This window comes from Oncorhynchus gorbuscha, linkage group LG07 (genome assembly GCF_021184085.1).
Source record: "Oncorhynchus gorbuscha isolate QuinsamMale2020 ecotype Even-year linkage group LG07, OgorEven_v1.0, whole genome shotgun sequence".
Taxonomy (NCBI): Eukaryota; Metazoa; Chordata; class Actinopteri; order Salmoniformes; family Salmonidae; genus Oncorhynchus; species Oncorhynchus gorbuscha.
The window spans coordinates 73,546,120-73,566,734 of NC_060179.1; the positions used below are offsets into that span (position 1 = coordinate 73,546,120).

The window sequence follows — 20,615 nt, forward strand, 5'->3', positions numbered from 1 at the left end:
TCAACACATCATCATCATCACACTCCACAAATATAGTATCAACACATCATCAACACACTCCACAAATATAGTATCAACACATCATCAACACAGTCCACAAATACAGTATCAACACATCATCATCAAACTCCACAAATACAGCATCAACACATCATCAACACACTCCACAAATACAGTATCAACTCATCATCAACACACTGCACAAATACAGTATCAACACATCATCAACACACTCCACAAATACAGTATCTATATATAATCATCAACACAGTCCACAAATATAGTATCAACACATCATCATCACACTCCACAAATATAGTATCAACACATCATCAACACAGTCCACAAATACAGTATCAACACATCATCAACACATCATCAACACAATCCACATATACAGTATCAATATATAATCATCAACACAGTCCACAAATATAGTATTAACACATCATCATCACACTCCACAAATACAGTATCAACACATCATCAACACATCATCAACACACTCCACATATACAGTATCAACACATCATCATCAACACACTCCACAAAATACAGTATCAACACATCATCATCAACACAGTCCCCAAATACAGTATTAACACATCATCATCACACTCCACAAATATAGTATCAACACAACATCATCAACACACTCCACAAATATAGTATCAACACATCATCATCAACACAGTCCACAAATACAGTATCAACACATCATCATCAAACTCCACAAATACAGTATCAACACATCATCAACACACTCCACAAATACAGTATCAACTCATCATCAACACACTGCACAAATACAGTATCAACACATCATCATCAAACTCCACAAATACAGTATCAATATATCATCATCAACACAGTCCACAAATATAGTATTAACACATTATCAACACACTCCACAAATACAGTATCAATATCATCATCAACACACTCCACAAATATAGTATCAACACATCATCAACACAGTCCACAAATACAGTATCAACACATCATCATCAAACTCCACAAATACAGTATCAACACATCATCAACACATTCCACAAATACAATATCAACACATCATCAACACACTCCACAAATACAGTATCAACACATCATCATCAACACACTCCACAAATACAGTATCAACACATCATCATCAACACAGTCCACAAATACAGTATCAACACATCATCAACACACTCCCCAAATACAGTATCAACACATCATCAACACACTCCACAAATATAGTATCAACACATCATCATCAACACAGTCCACAAATACAGTATCAACACATCATCATCAACACACTCCACAAATACAGTATCAACACATCATCATCAAACTCCAAAAATACAGTATCAACACATCATCAACACATCATCAACACACTCCACAAATACAGTATCAACACATCATCATCAACACACTCCACAAATACAGTATCAACACATCATCATCAACACAGTCCACAAATACTGTATCAACACATCAACACACTCCACAAATACAGTATCAACACATCATCAACACAGTCCACAAATACTGTATCAACACATCAACACACTCCACAAATACAGTATCAACACATCATCATCATCAACACACTCCACAAATATAGTATCAACACATCATCATCAACACAGTCCACAAATACATTATCAATATATCATCATCAACACACTCCACAAATATAGTATCAACACATCATCAACACACTCCACAAATACAGTATCAACACATCATCATCAACACACTCCACAAATATAGTATCAACACATCATCAACACAGTCCACAAATACAGTATCAACACATCATCATCATCAACACACTCCACAAATATAGTATCAACACATCATCAACACACTCCACAAATACAGTATCAACACATCATCATCAACACACTCCACAAATACAGTATCAACACATCATCAACACATCATCAACACACTCCACAAATACAGTATCAATATATCATCATCAACACAGTCCACAAATATAGTATCAACACATCATCAACACAGTCCACAAATACAGTATCAACACATCATCATCAAACTCCACAAATACAGTATCAACACATCATCAACACACTCCACAAATACAGTATCAACACATCATCAACACATCATCAACACTCTCCACAAATACAGTATCAACACATCATCAACACACTCCACAAATACAGTATCAACACATCATCATCAACACAGTCCACAAATACAGTATTAACACATCATCAACACACTCCACAAATACAGTATCAACACATCATCAACACACTCCACAAATACAGTATCAACACATCATCAACACACTCCACAAATACAGTAAAAACACATCATCAACACCCTCCACAAATACAGTATCAACACATCATCAACACATCATCAACACACTCCACAAATACAGTATAAACACATCATCAACACACTGCACAAATACAGTATCAACACATCATCAACACACTCCACAAATACAGTATCAACACATCATCATCATCAACACACTCCACAAATATAGTATCAACACATCATCATCAACACACTCCACAAATACAGTATCAACACATCATCATCAAACTCCACAAATACAGTATCAACACATCATCAACACACTCCACAAATACAGTATCAACACATCATCAACACATCATCAACACACTCCACAAATACAGTATCAACACATCATCATCAACACACTCCACAAATACAGTATCAACACATCATCATCAACACACTCCACAAATACAGTATCAACACATCATCAACACACTCCACAAATACAGTATCAACACATCATCATCAACACAGTCCACAAATATAGTATCAACACATCATCAACACACTCCACAAATACAGTATCAATACATCATCATCAACACACTCCACAAATATAGTATCAACACATAATCAACACAGTCCACAAATACAGTATCAACACATCATCATCAAACTCCACAAATACAGTATCAACACATCATCAACACACTCCACAAATACAGTATCAACACATCATCAACACACTCCACAAATACAGTATCAACACATCATCATCAACACACTCCACAAATACAGTATCAACACATCATCATCAACACAGTCCACAAATACAGTATTAACACATCATCATCACACTCCACAAATATAGTATCAACACATCATCAAAACAGTCCACAAATACAGTATCAACACATCATCAACACACTCCACAAATACAGTATAAACACATCATCAACACATTCCACAAATACAGTATCAACACATCATCAACACACTCCACAAATACAGTATAAACACATCATCAACACACTGCACAAATACAGTATCAACACATCATCAACACACTCCACAAATACAGTATCAACACATCATCATCATCATCATCAACACACTCCACAAATATAGTATCAACACATCATCATCAACACAGTCTACAAATACAATATCAACACATCATCAACATCATCATCAACACACTCCACAAATATAGTATCAACACATCATCATCAACACAGTCTACAAATACAGTATCAACACATCATCAACACATCATCAACACACTCCACAAATACAGTATAAACACATCATCAACACACTGCACAAATACAGTATAACACATCATCAACACACTGCACAAATACAGTATCAACACATCATCAACACACTCCACAAATACAGTATCAACACATCATCATCATCATCATCATCAACACACTCCACAAATATAGTATCAACACATCATCATCAACACAGTCTACAAATACAGTATCAACACATCATCAACACATCATCAACACACTCCACAAATACAGTATAAACACATCATCAAAACACTGCACAAATACAGTATCAACACATCATCAACACACTCCACAAATACAGTATCAACACATCATCATCATCAACACACTCCACAAATATAGTATCAACACATCATCAACACATCATCAACACAGTCCACAAATACAGTATCAACACATCATCATCAACACACTCCACAAATATAGTATCAACACATCATCATCAACACAGTCCACAAATACAGTATTAACACATCATCATCACACTCCACAAATATAGTATCAACACATCATCAACACAGTCCACAAATACAGTATCAACACATCATCAACACATCATCAACACACTCCACAAATACAGTATCAACACATCATCATCAACACACTCCACAAAATACAGTATCAACACATCATCATCAACACAGTCCACAAATACAGTATTAACACATCATCATCACACTCCACAAATATAGTATCAACACATCATCAACACACTCCACAAATATAGTATCAACACATCATCAACACACTCCACAAATACAGTATCAATATATAATCATCAACACAGTCCACAAATACAGTATCAACACATCAACACACTCCACAAATACAGTATCAACACATCATCATCATCAACACACTCCACAAATATAGTATCAACACAACATCATCAACACACTCCACAAATAGAGTATCAACACATCATCATCAACACAGTCCACAAATACAGTATCAACACATCATCATCAACACAGTCCACAAATACAGTATCAACACATCATCATCAAAACACTCCACAAATATAGTATCAACACATCATCAACACACTCCACAAATATAGTATCAACACATCATCAACACACTCCACAAATACAGTATCAATATATCATCATCAACACACTCCACAAATACAGTATCAACACATCATCATCAACACACTCCACAAATACAGTATCAACACATCATCATCATCAACACAGTTCACAAATATAGTATTAACACATCAACACACTCCACAAATACAGTATCAACACATCATCAACACACTCCACAAATATAGTATCAACACATCATCAACACACTCCACAAATACAGTATCAATATATCATCATCAACACAGTCCACAAATATAGTATTAACACATTATCAACACACTCCACAAATACAGTATCAATATCATCATCAACACACGCCACAAATACAGTATCAACACATCATCAACACACTCCACAAATACAGTATCAACACATCATCAACACATCATCAACACACTCCACAAATACAGTATCAACACATCATCATCAACACACTCCACAAATACAGTATCAACACATCATCATCAACACAGTCCACAAATACAGTATTAACACATCATCATCACACTCCACAAATATAGTATCAACACATCATCAACACAGTCCACAAATACAGTATCAACACATCATCAACACATCATCAACACACTCCACAAATACAGTATAAACACATCATCAACACACTGCACAAATACAGTATCAACACATCATCAACACACTCCACAAATACATTATTAACACATCATCAACACACTCCACAAATACAGTATCAACACATCATCATCAACACACTCCACAAATACAGTATCAACACATCATCATCAACAAAGTCCACAAATACAGTATTAACACATTGTCATCACACTCCACAAATATAGTATCAACACATCATCAACACAGTCCACAAATACAGTATCATCACATCATCAACACATCATCAACACACTCCACAAATACATTATCAACACATCATCAACACATCATCAACACACTCCACAAATACAGTATCAACAAATCATCATCAACACAGTCCACAAATACAGTATTAACACATCATCATCACACTCCACAAATCATCATCAACACATCACAAATACAGTATCAACACATCATCAACACAGTTCACAAATACAGTATCAACACATCATCAACACACTCAGTATCACAAATACAAATACAGTATCAACACATCATCAACACATCATCAACACATCATCAACACACTCCACAAATACAGTATCAACACATCATCAACACACTCCACAAATACAGTATCAACACATCATCAACACACTCCACAAATACAGTATCAACACATCATCAACACATCATCAACACACTCCACAAATACAGTATTAACACATCATCAACACACTCCACATATACAGTATCAACACATCATCATCAAACTCCACAAATACAGTATTAACACATCATCAACACACTCCACAAATACAGTATCAACACAGCATCATCAACACACTCCACAAATACAGTATCAACACATCATCATCAACACAGTCCACAAATACAGTATTAACACATCATCATCACACTCCACAAATACAGTATCAACACATCATCAACACACTCCACAAATATAGTATCAACACATTATCAACACACTCCACAAATACAGTATCAATATCATCATCAACACACGCCACAAATATAGTATCAACACATCACCAACACAGTCCACAAATACTGTATCAACACATCATCAACACACTCCACAAATACAGTATCAACACATCATCAACACATCATCAACACATCATCAACACACTCCACAAATACAGTATTAACACATCATCAACACACTCCACATATACAGTATCAACACATCATCATCAAACTCCACAAATACAGTATTAACACATCATCAACACACTGCACAAATACAGTATCAACACATCATCAACACACTCCACAAATACAGTATTAACACATCATCAACACACTCCACATATACAGTATCAACACATCATCATCAAACTCCACAAATACAGTATTAACACATCATCAACACACTCCACAAATACAGTATCAACACAGCATCATCAACACACTCCACAAATACAGTATCAACACATCATCATCAACACAGTCCACAAATACAGTATTAACACATCATCATCACACTCCACAAATACAGTATCAACACATCATCAACACACTCCACAAATATAGTATCAACACATTATCAACACACTCCACAAATACAGTATCAATATCATCATCAACACACGCCACAAATATAGTATCAACACATCACCAACACAGTCCACAAATACTGTATCAACACATCATCAACACACTCCACAAATACAGTATCAACACATCATCAACACATCATCAACACATCATCAACACACTCCACAAATACAGTATTAACACATCATCAACACACTCCACATATACAGTATCAACACATCATCATCAAACTCCACAAATACAGTATTAACACATCATCAACACACTGCACAAATACAGTATCACCACATCATCAACACACTCCACAAATACAGTATCAACACATCATCATCACACTCCACAAATACAGTATCAATATATCATCATCAACACACTCCACAAATACAGTATTAACACATCATCAACACACTCCACAAATATAGTATCAATATATCATCAACACACTCCACAAATACATTATCAATATATCATCAACACACTCCACAAATACAGTATTAACACATCATCAACACACTCCACAAATACAGTATTAACACATCATCAACACACTCCACAAATATAGTATCAATATATCATCAACACACTCCACAAATACAGTATTGACACATCATCAACACACTCCACAAATATAGTATCAATATATCATCAACACACTCCACAAATACAGTATTGACACATCATCATCAACATACAATATAAACTAATATAAGTAAATGTCTATATATAGACACACACACACACCACCAAGCTGTTTCTCTATGTGTGTGTGTATGTGTGTGTGCGCGTGCTAGTGATCTTTCTTTCTCAAACTATATTTATGACCTGGGGGAGGGGTGAGGGAGTGTGAGTGTTCTCAGGATGTACATCCATCACTTTAAGTCTAAATTATTCATACTGAAAATGGAGGTCATTTATCCCCAATGATTAAAGTTAAACTAAGAGAGATTAAAAGGAAAACGAGGGAAGGAGGGAGAGAGGGAAGGAAGGATAGAGGGAGAGAGGATGTGTCTGTGTTGAGTCAAAATCAGGGATTAAGACGTTTTAAAGGGAAATTAAAATGAGAAGCAGTATGGTTCTGGGTAGTTAGAAGTTTAGGTCTATTTTAGGTGTTGTGCGTGCACGTTAGTGGTGGTCGGTGACGTTAAAGATGAGGGACGCCTTATTTCTACAACATGATACTCTAATTTTCCCTATACCCATCATGAGGTTGCTACAACCTAGCCTACCCATGAAAGTTTACAATGTAGGTGCACACAGGTCGAGAGATAGATTTGAGTAATCAACGTGACAGAGTGACACATTCAATACAGCCTTGCACACTCTTGCCTGCATCTAGCTGATAGGGTGTAATCATTAGTCGAATGGTTGCAAACGAGAGTTTCTATTGGACAAATTCAGGTATGTTCATCCCCATTTCGTTCCATTTGCTTCCGTTTAGAAATGTTTTTCAACAGAATCGGCGGAATGAATACACCCCTGATCACCCGCAAACACAGATAACTTGCATAGCAGCCACATACAAACAGCATGATCACTTTGCTCATTGTATAATTCCTTCTCGCATTTACTCGCGCTTCTCCTCTCCCCTTTTCCCATTGCTTGTGGACTCCACAACACCACAGCTGTCTGTGACCAGGCGAAAACCCCTTTCTGAGCCAAACCTTTATACCATAACCACTAACCACTGCACAGCCTACATCTTTGTCACCATATTAGCTAATGTCAGAGTAGTCAACATAGCTACTAGAACTAACGCATTACTAAACCCGCTACAATCATGCAGTACAGTGTACAGCTAGCAGTTTAGCAGTTACACCCGTAGGCCCTGGTGGCAATACATTTATAAAACCAAAAGCTTACCTTGACTTGGAAGGGTTCCAGTATTGGATAGCCATTGCCAGCTAGCTAACATAGCATCCCTCTGTTTGAGCCAGGTTTTTGAGTAGGCTAAACTAGCTAGCTTCATTCTCTAACTAAGAAAGTGAAAGCTAAAAAAAATGCTTTGAAAAATAGCTAGCACTGTCGCTCTCTTGCTTCTCCTTCATTCTGGAAGAGATTAATTTATTAAAAACGGTTCAACTATTGTCTTTCTCTGAGTCAACTACTCACCACATTTCATGCACTGCAGTGCTAGCTAGCTGTAGCTTATGCTTTTGGAACTAAATTCACTCTCTGATGCTTTGATTTGGTGGACAACATGTCAGTTCATGTTGCAAGAGCTCTGATACGTTGGAGGACGTCCTCTGGAAGTTGTCATAATTACTATGTAAGTCTATGGAAGGTGGTGAGAAGTCAGTGTACCCGGAGGAGAATGTAAACTAGCTGTCCTCCGGCTACACCATGGTGCTACCCCACAGGGTGCTGTTGAGGCTACTGTAGACCTTCATTACAAAACTGTGTGTTTCAATTATATGGCCACATTAATATATTTAGAGTAATTTTGTGGATTTTGCTGGTGTGTGTTACCTTAATAATCTGTAGGTCAGTGAGTTGTCTGACAGAGAAGTCAGGTAGGTAGACTCCTCCCCCTCCTATACTCAGCTGACCCACACTGCCTCCTGATAGGAAAGAGTCTGACTGGTTCAACCCACTGCTACCAGAACCAAACCTGTTGACTGGAGATGAGTTTGATTAGATTATGTCCCTTTTTTTTCTCTTACTCACTCTCTTCTTGCTCTTTCTGTCTCTCTCTCTCTTGCTCTCTATTAGACCAGAACCAGCACATGCATGTTCACACACACACACACACACACACACACACACACACACACACACACACACACACACACACACACACACACACACACACACACACACACACACACACACACACACACACACACACACACACACACACACACACACACACACACACACACACACACACACACTAGGCTGGGCCTTTTGTGTCTGCTTATCAGTGTAAACTGGGTGTTATATAACCCAGGTCAGGACATGTCTTTCTATAGAACCATTTTCTTAAACAGCTTTAATCACTGCAGTTACATAGTTTCCACTGCAGCCATCTTACCCCACGGATTCCAGGGAAATCGACAGTGGATTTCACGCACACACATAACATAGAAACGCTGTGCTACTGTAGCATTTAGAACAGGGGAAGCTGGGGTAAGAATGTCCTATTCAATAAATCCTCTTCATCAACGTCATCACCGTCACCATTATCATCAACAACATTATAATCACTAACACCAGCTGATAAAATCCCATTGTGTGTTGTTGGGACGGGAGTGTATTTACCTATGGACAATGGTGGTATGAGGGCTGACATTCCATAACAGGAGAAAGCTCCGTTCTCAAAACGAAGAGCCTCCTTACCAATCTCCACCTCAACTTTACCCTGCAATAACAAAACACACAGACAGACTATTAAACAGGGAACGCTACCTGCCCGAATGCATAGTGCCAACTGTAATGTTTGGTGGAGGAGGAATAATGGTCTGGGGCTGTTTTTCATGGTCCGGGCCCCTTAGTTCCAGTGAAGGGAAATCTTAACGTTACAGCATATTCTGGACGATTCTGTGCATCTAATTTTGTGGCAACAGTTTGCGGAACAATTTGGGGAAGGCTGTTTCCTGTTTCAGCCGACTGCGAGCCAGGCCTAGTGGGAAGTGGAAAGCCTTCCCAGAAGAGTAAGAGGCTGTTATAACAGCAAAGGGGGGACCAACTCCATATTAATGCCCATGATTTTGGAATGAGATGTTGGACGAGCAGGTGTCCATATACTTTTGGTCATGCAGTGTATCTATAAAGAGAGAAGGAGAGATGTTATACATACTGTAGAGGTCTGTCTCGTCCACAATCTCAGACTTGATTATTTCTTCGATAACGTCCTCCAAAGTAACAATTCCCAGGACCTCATAAAAGGGGTCCCCCTCCCCCTCACTGTTCACCCTGTGGACTATAGCCAGGTGGGATTTACCTGGGAGAGAGATTAGGAGGAGAGAAATAGGGAGGGGAAGGGAGGGAGGGAGCGGGGAAGGAGGGGGGAGGAGTGAGAGGTTATAGAAATCAGCATTTACATTCCGTGATTATGCTGTTATCAAAGCAGATTAAAAATCAACACCATCCAGGAGATTCTTACTGAAAGTAGCCGTCTGTCTGTCTGTCTGTCTGTCTGTCTGTCTGTCTGTCTGTCTGTCTGTCTGTCTGTCTGTCTGTCTGTCTGTCTGTCTGTCTGTCTGTCTGTCTGTCTGTCTGTCTGTCTGTCTGTCTGTCTGTCTGTCTGTCTGTCTGTCTGTCTGTCTGTCTGTCTGTCTGTCTGTCTGTCTGTCTGTCTGTCTGTCTGTCTGTCTGTCTGTCTGTCTGTCTGTCTGTCTGTCTGTCTGTCTGTCTGTCTGTCTGTCTGTCTGTCTGTCTGTCTGTCTGTCTGAATATTTTAAGAACTGTCCACTATGAAAGGCAGTGACTTTGCCAGCACCTTAGCTAAGAATTGATAAATTACACTGCTAAAACATCGGAGACACTGTGGTTTCTTTCCATGGCTTGTGAAAAATTTCATAATTTTTACAGTTTCATTTAAGTAATTTAGCAGATGCTCTTATCCAGAGTGACTTACAGGAGCAATTAGGTTTAGGTGCCTTGCTCAAGGGCACATCAAAAGATTTTTCACCTAGTCGTCTTGGAGATTCAAACCAGCAGCCTTTCGGTTACTGGCCAAACGCTTAACAGCTAGGCTACCTGCTTACATTTCATGTAAGACTCCTCATCTCCCAACTCCCTCCTAACCCCCTTGCCTTCCTGAATCAGCCTCCATCACAGGGGGGAGAGGGGGAAAGGGAGAGAGGGCGGGAGAGGAGGAGAGGGGGAGAAGGGGAGGAGAGGGGGAGAGGGGAAGAATGGGAGGAGAGGGGAGAGGAGGAGAGGGGGAGAAGGGGAAGAGAGGAGAGGGGGAGGAGAGGAGAGGAGGATAGGAGGAGAGGGGGAGAAGGGGAGGAGATGAGAGGGGGATAAGGGGGAGGGGGAGAAGGGGAGGAGAGGAGAGGAGAGGTGGGAGGAGGAGAGGGGAGAGGGGGAGGGCAGTGGAGAGGAGAGGAGGGGATGGGGAGAGGGGAGAGGGGGAGAGGAGGAGATGTTTCTCTGCGTGTGCGCACTGCTCATTGTCGGTCTGCATTGGATTTGGAATTGTGTTTAACAACCTGCCCAGGGACTGTGGTTGAAAATGAGCTATATGGCTAAAACTGGCACTTTTAATAAAACATTGATTAATGTGCACTGTCCCTGTAAAAATACAAATAATCTGAAACTCAAAAGTAATATATAATGAGTGTACAAAAAAAAGTGGAACAAATGCTCTTTCCATGACATAGAATGACCAGATGGACCCAGGTGAAAGCTATGATCCCTTATTGATGTCACTTGTTAAATCCACTTCAATCAGTGTAGATGAAGGAGAGGAGACAGGTTAAAGAAGGATGTTTAAGCCTTGAGACAGTTGAGACATGTACAGACAGTACAGTGTGCCATTCAGAGGGTGAATGGGGAAGACGAGAAACGGGGAATGGTAGTAGGTGCCAGGCGCACCGGTTTGAGTAAAGAACTGCAACAGTGCTGGGTTTTCACACTCAACAGTTTCCTGTTTGCACCAAGAATGGTCTACCACCCAAAGGACATCCAGCCAACTTGACTCAACTTTGTGAAGCATTGGAGTCAACATGGGCCAGCATCCCTGGTCTCCTCAGATGCTCTTACAGACAATGGAACATATCTGCCAGTGAACTGATCGTCTGGCATCCACCTGAAGGGAACCAGCAGCAGGGGCAACCCAGTAATCATGTGTGTGGACCAGCTTAAATGTGACACCGGCCTGGAGGAAGAGGAGACTGCGTCTGCAATGGTGAGACAGGCAGCTCTGGAAGTTCCATTTCTACTGCCATCGACCACAGACAAGGACCACTCCCCGTGTGGTCCTTCTGTAGCTCAGTTGGTAGAGCATGGCGCTTGTAACGCCAGGGTAGTGGGTTCGATCCCCGGGACCACCCATACGTAGAATGTATGCATACATGACTGTAAGTCGCTTTGGATAAAAGCGTCTGCTAACAACCTGTATATATAGATGATGATGAATGTGATAAACATACATTACATTGAAATGGTGACTGTTGCTTTGAGTCACTCCACAAAAAGAATGTTGATTGAATAAGGCCCTCTTATCCAACTAATTTCCATAATTAAACCGTTCAGATGACCATCTCTGAGCCCTCACGGACAAGCCAACCGTGTCAATCTGAATAGCATATGAAAGAAGCCCTAGTCCTTTTAAATAAGCTCTCGTCCTAGTGGACACTGCTGTCTCCGTCCCAAATCCTCCAGTGTGATTCCTGCTAACTGTCAGAGCACATGACATCTACTTATGTTTACCATGAAACACACAGGAGAGAAACCATGCCTAGCTGCTAAGAATGTACTGAGTATAAACACAAACCTTTCACATACACACACACACGCACGCACGCACGCACGCACGCACGCACGCACGCACGCACGCACGCACGCACGCACGCACGCACGCACACACACACACACACACACACACACACACACACACACACACACACACACACACACACCTGCGCATTCCCCTGGCTGACGGCGGAACACGATGATTCTGGTTGTCATGGTAATTAGAAGAGATTATTCCAGCCTCCAGCTTCCTTCAACATTCTTACATGGATGGAGACACTAAGGACCGTTTCCAGTCACTTTGTGATGTCTCATAAGGTGAATGCACCAATTTGTAAGTCGCTCTGGATAAGAGCGTCTGCTAAATGACTTAAATGTAATGTAAATGTCTCTTCTGGTAGCCTAGCAGTTAGAACACTAGGGCAAGTAACTGAAAGGTCGCTGGTTAGAATACCCGAGCCGACAAGGTGAGAAATCTGTCAATGTGCCCTTCAGCAAGGCACTTAACCCTAATTTGCTCCAGGGGCGACGTTCTTCCATGGCTGACCCTGTAAAACAACATGCACTGCACCTATATTATTATACATTTTTATAGCTTCAAGGAAGTTGTTTAATGGATTGTGAATATGGATAATAACTTTCTGTGACATACAGAAGCCTATACCACTCAACTCCACTTGGACCTGCTGAGCCTGTGTCATCTTATATGACTGACTGTCCAGAGCATAACTCGATTCATATACACCCTGGAGTCTCTGCTTTTCAGGACGAGGGAAGTGGTGTAATGGAACGGGTAAAGGCTAACTTGACCACTGCACTTATCTATAGATCAATTCTGTCAAACCTGCTGAACAATATCATTGTTTTTTCTCATAGACCATGTGATACAGCATGGAGGTGACTGAATGGCAGTAATCATGTGATTTATAAACGGTGAGCTCATTAGTCTGTATGCTCTGATTGGTAACATGTATGTATTTTCTTACCAAATGGTGGTGCATTTCATACATATTTATCTGATTTTGCATTACATTTTTTCTCTTTACAACAGTGTATACTGAGCTCAGGTGTGAGTGGGATCTACCTGGCCCAGGGGCAGACTGGGACCAGAAAAAATATTTTCCTTGAGGCCCCCACATCGGCCCATTTTTTGTTTTAACCCCATTATTATCCAGATAATTATAATTTTGCAAAAAAAAAAAACAATTGACAGGCCCACTGGCCCAAAAATGGACCAGCCTGAAATGCCAGATGGCCCATCTGCCCCTAGCCCGACATGAAATGCCAGATGGCCAGTCCGCCCCTAGCCCGACTTGAAATGCCAGATGGCCAGTCCGCCCCTAGCCCGACTTGAAATGCCAGATGGCCAGTCCGCCCCTAGGCCGACTTGAAATGCCAGATGGCCAGTCCGCCCCAGCCCGGTCTGAAATGACAGATGGCCAGTCCACCCCTAGCCCGGTCTGAAATGACAGATGGCCCATCCGCCCCTAGCCCGGTCTGAAATGACAGATGGCCCATCCGCCCCTAGCCCGGTCTGAAATGCCAGATGGCCCGTCCACCCCTAGCCCGGTCTGAAATGCCAGATGGCCCGTCCGCCCCTAGCCCGGTCTGAAATGCCAGATGGCCCGTCTGCCCCTAGCCGGTCTGAAATGCCAGATGGCCCGTCCGCCCCTAACCCGGTCTGAAATGCCAGATGGCCCGTCTGCCCCTAGCCCGGTCTGAAATTTCAGATGGCCCGTCCGCCCCTAGCCCGGTCTGTAATGCCAGATTGCCCGTCCGCCCCTAGCCCGGTCTGAAATGCCAGATTGCCCGTCTGCCCCTAGCCGGTCTGAAATGTCAGATGGCCCATCCACCCCTAGCCGGTCTGAAATACCAGATGGCCCGTCTGCCCCTAGCCCGGACTGAAATGCCAGGCAGCCCGTCCTCCCCTAGCCCGGTCTGAAATGCCAGACGGCCCGTCCACCCCTAGCCCGGTCTGAAATGCCAGGGGGCCCGTCCGCCCCTAGCCCGGTCAGAAATGCCAGATGGCCCGTCCACCCCTAGCCCGGTCTGAAATGCCAGGTAGCCCGTCCTCCCCTAGCCCGGTCTGAAATGCCAGACGGCCCGTCCACCCCTAGCCCGGTCTGAAATGCCAGGGGGCCCGTCCGCCCCTAGCCCGGTCAGAAATGCCAGATGGCCCGTCCGCCCCTAGCCCGGTCTGAAATGCCAGGTACCCCTCCGCCCCTAGCCTAGTCTGAAATGCCAGGGGGCCCGTCCGCCCCTAGCCGGGTCTGAAATGCCAGGTAGCCCGTCCGCCCCTAGCCTGGTCTGGAATGCCGGATGGCCCATCCGCCCCTAGCCCGGTCTGAAATGCCAGGTGGCCCGTCCGCCCCTAGCCCTGTCTGAAATGCCAGATGGCCCGTCTGCCCCTAGCCGGTCTGAAATGCCAGATGGCCCGTCTGCCCCTAGCCCCGTCTGAAATGCCAGATGGTCCGTCTGCCCCTAGCCCGGTCTGAAATGCCAGATGGCCCATCTGCCCCTAGCCCCGTCTGAAATGCCAGATGGTCCGTCTGCCCCTAGCCTGGTCTGAAATGCCGGATGGCCCGTTCGCCCCTAGCCCGGTCTGAAATGCCAGGTGGCCCGTCCGCCCCTAGCCCGGTCTGAAATGACAGATGGCCCGTCCGCCCCTAGCCGGTCTGAAATGCCAGATGGCCCGTCCGACCCTAGCCCGGTCTGAAATGCCAGATGGCCCGTCTGCCCCTAGCCGGTCTGAAATGCCAGATGGCCCGTCCGACCCTAGCCCGGTCTGAAATGCCAGATGGTCCGTCTGCCCCTAGCCCAGACTGAAATGCCAGGCAGCCCGTCCACCCCTAGCCCGGTCTGAAATGACAGATGGCCCATCCGCCCCTAGCCCGGTCAGAAATGCCAGATGGCCCGTCCACCCCTAGCCCGGTCTGAAATGCCAGGTAGCCCGTCCTCCCCTAGCCCGGTCTGAAATGCCAGACGGCCCGTCCACCCCTAGCCCGGTCTGAAATGCCAGGGGGCCCGTCCGCCCCTAGCCCGGTCAGAAATGCCAGATGGCCCATCCGCCCCTAGCCCGGTCTGAAATGCCAGGTAGCCCATCCGCCCCTAGCCTGGTCTGAAATGCCAGGGGGCCCGTCCGGCCCTAGCCGGGTCTGAAATGCCAGGTAGCCCATCCGCCCCTAGCCTGGTCTGGAATGCCGGATGGCCCATCCGCCCCTAGCCCGGTCTGAAATGCCAGGTGGCCCGTCCGCCCCTAGCCCTGTCTGAAATGCCAGATGGCCCGTCTGCCCCTAGCCGGTCTGAAATGCCAGATGGCCCGTCTGCCCCTAGCCCCGTCTGAAATGCCAGATGGTCCGTCTGCCCCTAGCCCGGTCTGAAATGCCAGATGGCCCATCTGTCCCTAGCCCCGTCTGAAATGCCAGATGGTCCGTCTGCCCCTAGCCTGGTCTGAAATGCCGGATGGCCCGTTCGCCCCTAGCCCGGTCTGAAATGCCAGGTGGCCCGTCCGCCCCTAGCCCGGTCTGAAATGACAGATGGCCCGTCCTCCCCTAGCCGGTCTGAAATGCCAGATGGCCCGTCCGACCCTAGCCCGGTCTGAAATGCCAGATGGCCCGTCTGCCCCTAGCCGGTCTGAAATGCCAGATGGCCCGTCCGACCCTAGCCCGGTCTGAAATGCCAGATGGTCCGTCTGCCCCTAGCCCAGACTGAAATGCCAGGCAGCCCGTCCACCCCTAGCCCGGTCTGAAATGCCAGATGGCCCGTCCACCCCTAGCCCGGTCTGAAATGCCAGGGGGCCCGTCCGCCCCTAGCCCGGTCTGAAATGCCAGATGGCCCGTCCACCCCTAGCCCGGTCTGAAATGCCAGGGGGCTCGTCCGCCCCTAGCCCGGTCTGAAATGCCAGGTAGCCCATCCGCCCCTAGCCTGGTCTGAAATGCCAGGGGGCCCGTCCGCCCCTAGCCCGGTCTGAAATGCCAGATGGCCCGTCCACCCCTAGCCCGGTCTGAAATGCCAGGGGGCTCGTCCGCCCCTAGCCCGGTCTGAAATGCCAGGTAGCCCATCCGCCCCTAGCCTGGTCTGAAATGCCAGGGGGCCCGTCCGCCCCTAGCCCGGTCTGAAATGCCAGGTAGCCCGTCCGCCCCTAGCCCTGTCTGAAATGACAGATGGTCCGTCTGCCCCTAGCCTGGTCTGAAATGCCGGATGGCCCGTTCGCCCCTAGCCCGGTCTGAAATGCCAGGTGGCCCGTCCGCCCCTAGCCCGGTCTGAAATGCCAGATGGCCCGTCCGCCCCTAGCCGGTCTGAAATGCCAGATGGCCCGTCCGACCCTAGCCCGGTCTGAAATGCCAGATGGCCTGTCTGCCCCTAGCCCGGTCTGAAATGCCGGATGGCCCGTCCGCCCCTAGCCCGTCCTATTACCTCTCTTGAACTCCTCCAGCATTACATCCAGTTTGGTGTCTCTGAACACACAGTGCATGGGGTGTTTGTAGAACTGGGTGATGGTCTTCAGCGGGGTGCAGTCATCCGGGTCCACGAATGCCAGGTCTTTGACGAACAGGATATCAACGATGATGGACCTGTCGTTCTCATAGACCGGGATCCGGGTGAACCCACTCTGCATGACGTCAGACATAGTACAGAAGTCTAGAACAGCATCTGAGGAGAGCATATAACAGTCCGCCAGAGGGGTGTGAACTTGTTCTACGGTCTTGGTGCGTAACTCCAGGGCGCCCTGGATGATGTTGAGTTCCTCTTTGACCAGATCGTGGTAGGGGTCTGTGACGCGCAGCATGGCCACCAGTTTCTCTCTGGTGTAGAAGTTACTGATCTCCTGGTGAAGCATGATGTCTAGGAGCTTGGAGACGGGGTAGGAGATGGGGAAGGAGACCAGCATTAGAAGCCGGGTGGCCCAGATGGTTTTGGAGGCGATGGCTAGGCTGTGTCTGGACGCCACAGAGTGAGGCAGAATCTCTCCTATGAAGAAAATCCCGAAAGTGCAGGTAGCAAGGGAGGTGGGAGTCATCCCTATAATCCGGCACATCCACACCACGAAACAGGTGTTGGTCAGCACGTTTCCGAGTACCACAGTACACAGGATGTAGTTGCCATGTTTACGCACGGATTCGATCTTGTGTGCGTATTTTTGTTCCTTCTCGGTGCCGCTGTTTTGGAGAACACGGAGCTCGACGGGATCCATGGCTAGCATACTGATGTTCAGCCCGCTGCAGAGCGCAGAGAGCCCCAGTAGCATCACCGACACCCCCAACTGGAGCCACACATCCGCATGCGGGGGTCGCTCCACCACGGCTAGCCAGAAGTCTCTGGTGCTGAAATGCTCCCACTTCACCCCGTCAAACGCGCACATGGTGTAGTATTTGATCCGCTCATCTTTGCGCAGGTCTTTGGCGAGCAGCTCCACTATAGAATCAGAATCAAATTCCAAGAAGGTCATCATCAGACAAAAGAAAAACGCACAATAACATGTAAGATTATTATTATTTTTTTTAATGTAAACTGAGATCGAACAACGATAAAAACGTAACTATAGACTAAATAAACGGACCTAGAACAGAGTTGTGGCTGGACGCAGACCTGAAGGAACCCAGGAGCTCGATGTCAGAACTCCGAGCATGCTCGTCCACGCACGGGTTCTGTTTGGGAGGGACCTAAATTCTAATAGATATTTTATCACGATATTTAGGTTATTTCATAAAACCTATTTAATACATAGCTTTAATGGTAAATGGTCAATACACTCAATAAACTGACCAGTCTCTCCCCCTCCCCTCGCTTTCGCTCCCCACCTGGTTCTTCTATGAAGGCGATCCATGGTGCGGCAGCGGCAGCGGCAGCTTCTGGTCTCCTACTCCCAGAGTGGTTGTTGGCTCTCTGTGTAACCGAGGATGCTGCGTAGTAAACCCGCAGCATGAAGCGCGTACCCTCGGTCGCCTGGAGCAGCCCGTCCTGCACTGACAGCTCCCCGGCTTTAGTGTCCTCTGGGCGGACGCCAAGCAATCCCTTCGCCTGGGCTGGGAGAAAGAAGAGGAGGCTGATAAGGGTGAAGAGGTGAAACGACAGCTGGCGGTAGGGATGAGGTGAGATGCGATGAGGTGAGGAGGAAGCTACCGCAGCATCAGCAGCCATCATGCTGAATAAACTACAGAGGGACATTGGCGGAGGTTGGGTCACGTGGTCACGGTTTTTACGCTGGCTCTGCTTGAATCAGCATAACAGCTGGACAGCCACACACCGAGGAAAGAGAGAAGAGAGGGTTGGCCGTGAGCGAGAGAGAGAGAGAGAGCGAGCGAGAGAGAGATCGGGCATGTGTGGGCCTTACAAAATCCCATGCAGTACAATGACGAAATGTAATTTTCCTTGCCATTACAATCTAAAAATAGAAGACAGGAAATGCCCCATCATCAGAGCTACTTCCCAGGGTGACTGTCTGTCGCTCCGTGCAGAGACCACAATCATAGAAACACACCAAATAGTATACTCTAGTGTGTGTGTGTGTGTGTGTGTGTGTGTGTGTGTGTGTGTGTGTGTGTGTGTGTGTGTGTGTGTGTGTGTGTGTGTGTGTGTGTGTGTGTGTGTGTGTGTGTGTGTGTGTGTGTGTGTGTGTGTGTGTGTGTGTGTGTGTGTGTGTGTGTGTGTGTGTGTGTCGTTTTTAGGGGGTTATTTACTTTACTTTACTGTTGATATTTTTGACTACTTTTACTCCACTACATTCCTAAAAAAATTGATGTACGTTTTACTCCCAATCATTTCCCCTGAAACCCAAAAGTACTGTAACATTTCGAATGCTCAGGTAGGACAACAACATGGTCAAATTCACGCACCTGTCAATATAACGTTTGTCATCCCTACTGCCTCTGTTCTGGCAGACTCACTTAACACAAATACTGTGTTAGTAAATTATGTCTGAGTGTTGGAGTTCGACCCTGTCTGTCTGTAAATGGTGCTGTCTAGTTTGCTTAATATAATGAATTTGATGTATCGCATTTACTTGTGCTTTTTACTTTTTCTCAAGTATTACAGTTGAGTACTTTTTCTCAAGTATTACAGTTGAGTACTTTTTCTCAAGTATTACAGTTGAGTACTTTTTCTCAAGTATTACAGTTGAGTACTTTTTCTCAAGTATTACAGTTGAGTACTTTTTCTCAAGTATTACAGTTGAGTACTTTTTCTCAAGTATTACAGTTGAGTACTTTTTCTCAAGTATTACAGTTCAGTACTTTTTCTCAAGTATTACAGTTCAGTACTTTTTCTCAAGTATCCTCGGATGGGGCCACAGTGTCTCCTGACCCCTCCTGTCTCAGCCTCCAGTATTTATGCTGCAGTAGTTTATGTGTCGGGGGGCTAGGGTCAG

General features: G+C 44.9%; 1 protein-coding gene across 1 annotated transcript in view; it reads right to left on the reverse strand.

Annotated features, from left to right (window-relative positions):
- LOC124040337 (metal transporter CNNM1-like) overlaps positions 1-19,417 on the reverse strand; it is a 69,052-nt gene extending 49,635 nt beyond the window's left edge. Inside the window, exons 1-6 of the mRNA XM_046357447.1 lie at positions 19,016-19,417; positions 18,810-18,912; positions 17,666-18,664; positions 10,626-10,769; positions 10,088-10,187; positions 9,296-9,444 (exon numbers count right to left, since the gene is read on the reverse strand). Of these exons, the coding sequence (XP_046213403.1) occupies positions 10,183-10,187; positions 10,626-10,769; positions 17,666-18,664; positions 18,810-18,912; positions 19,016-19,417 (1,653 nt within the window). The 3' untranslated portion in view covers positions 9,296-9,444; positions 10,088-10,182. The remainder of the gene's footprint in view (positions 1-9,295; positions 9,445-10,087; positions 10,188-10,625; positions 10,770-17,665; positions 18,665-18,809; positions 18,913-19,015) is intronic.
- Between the last annotated feature and the right edge of the window lie 1,198 nt (positions 19,418-20,615).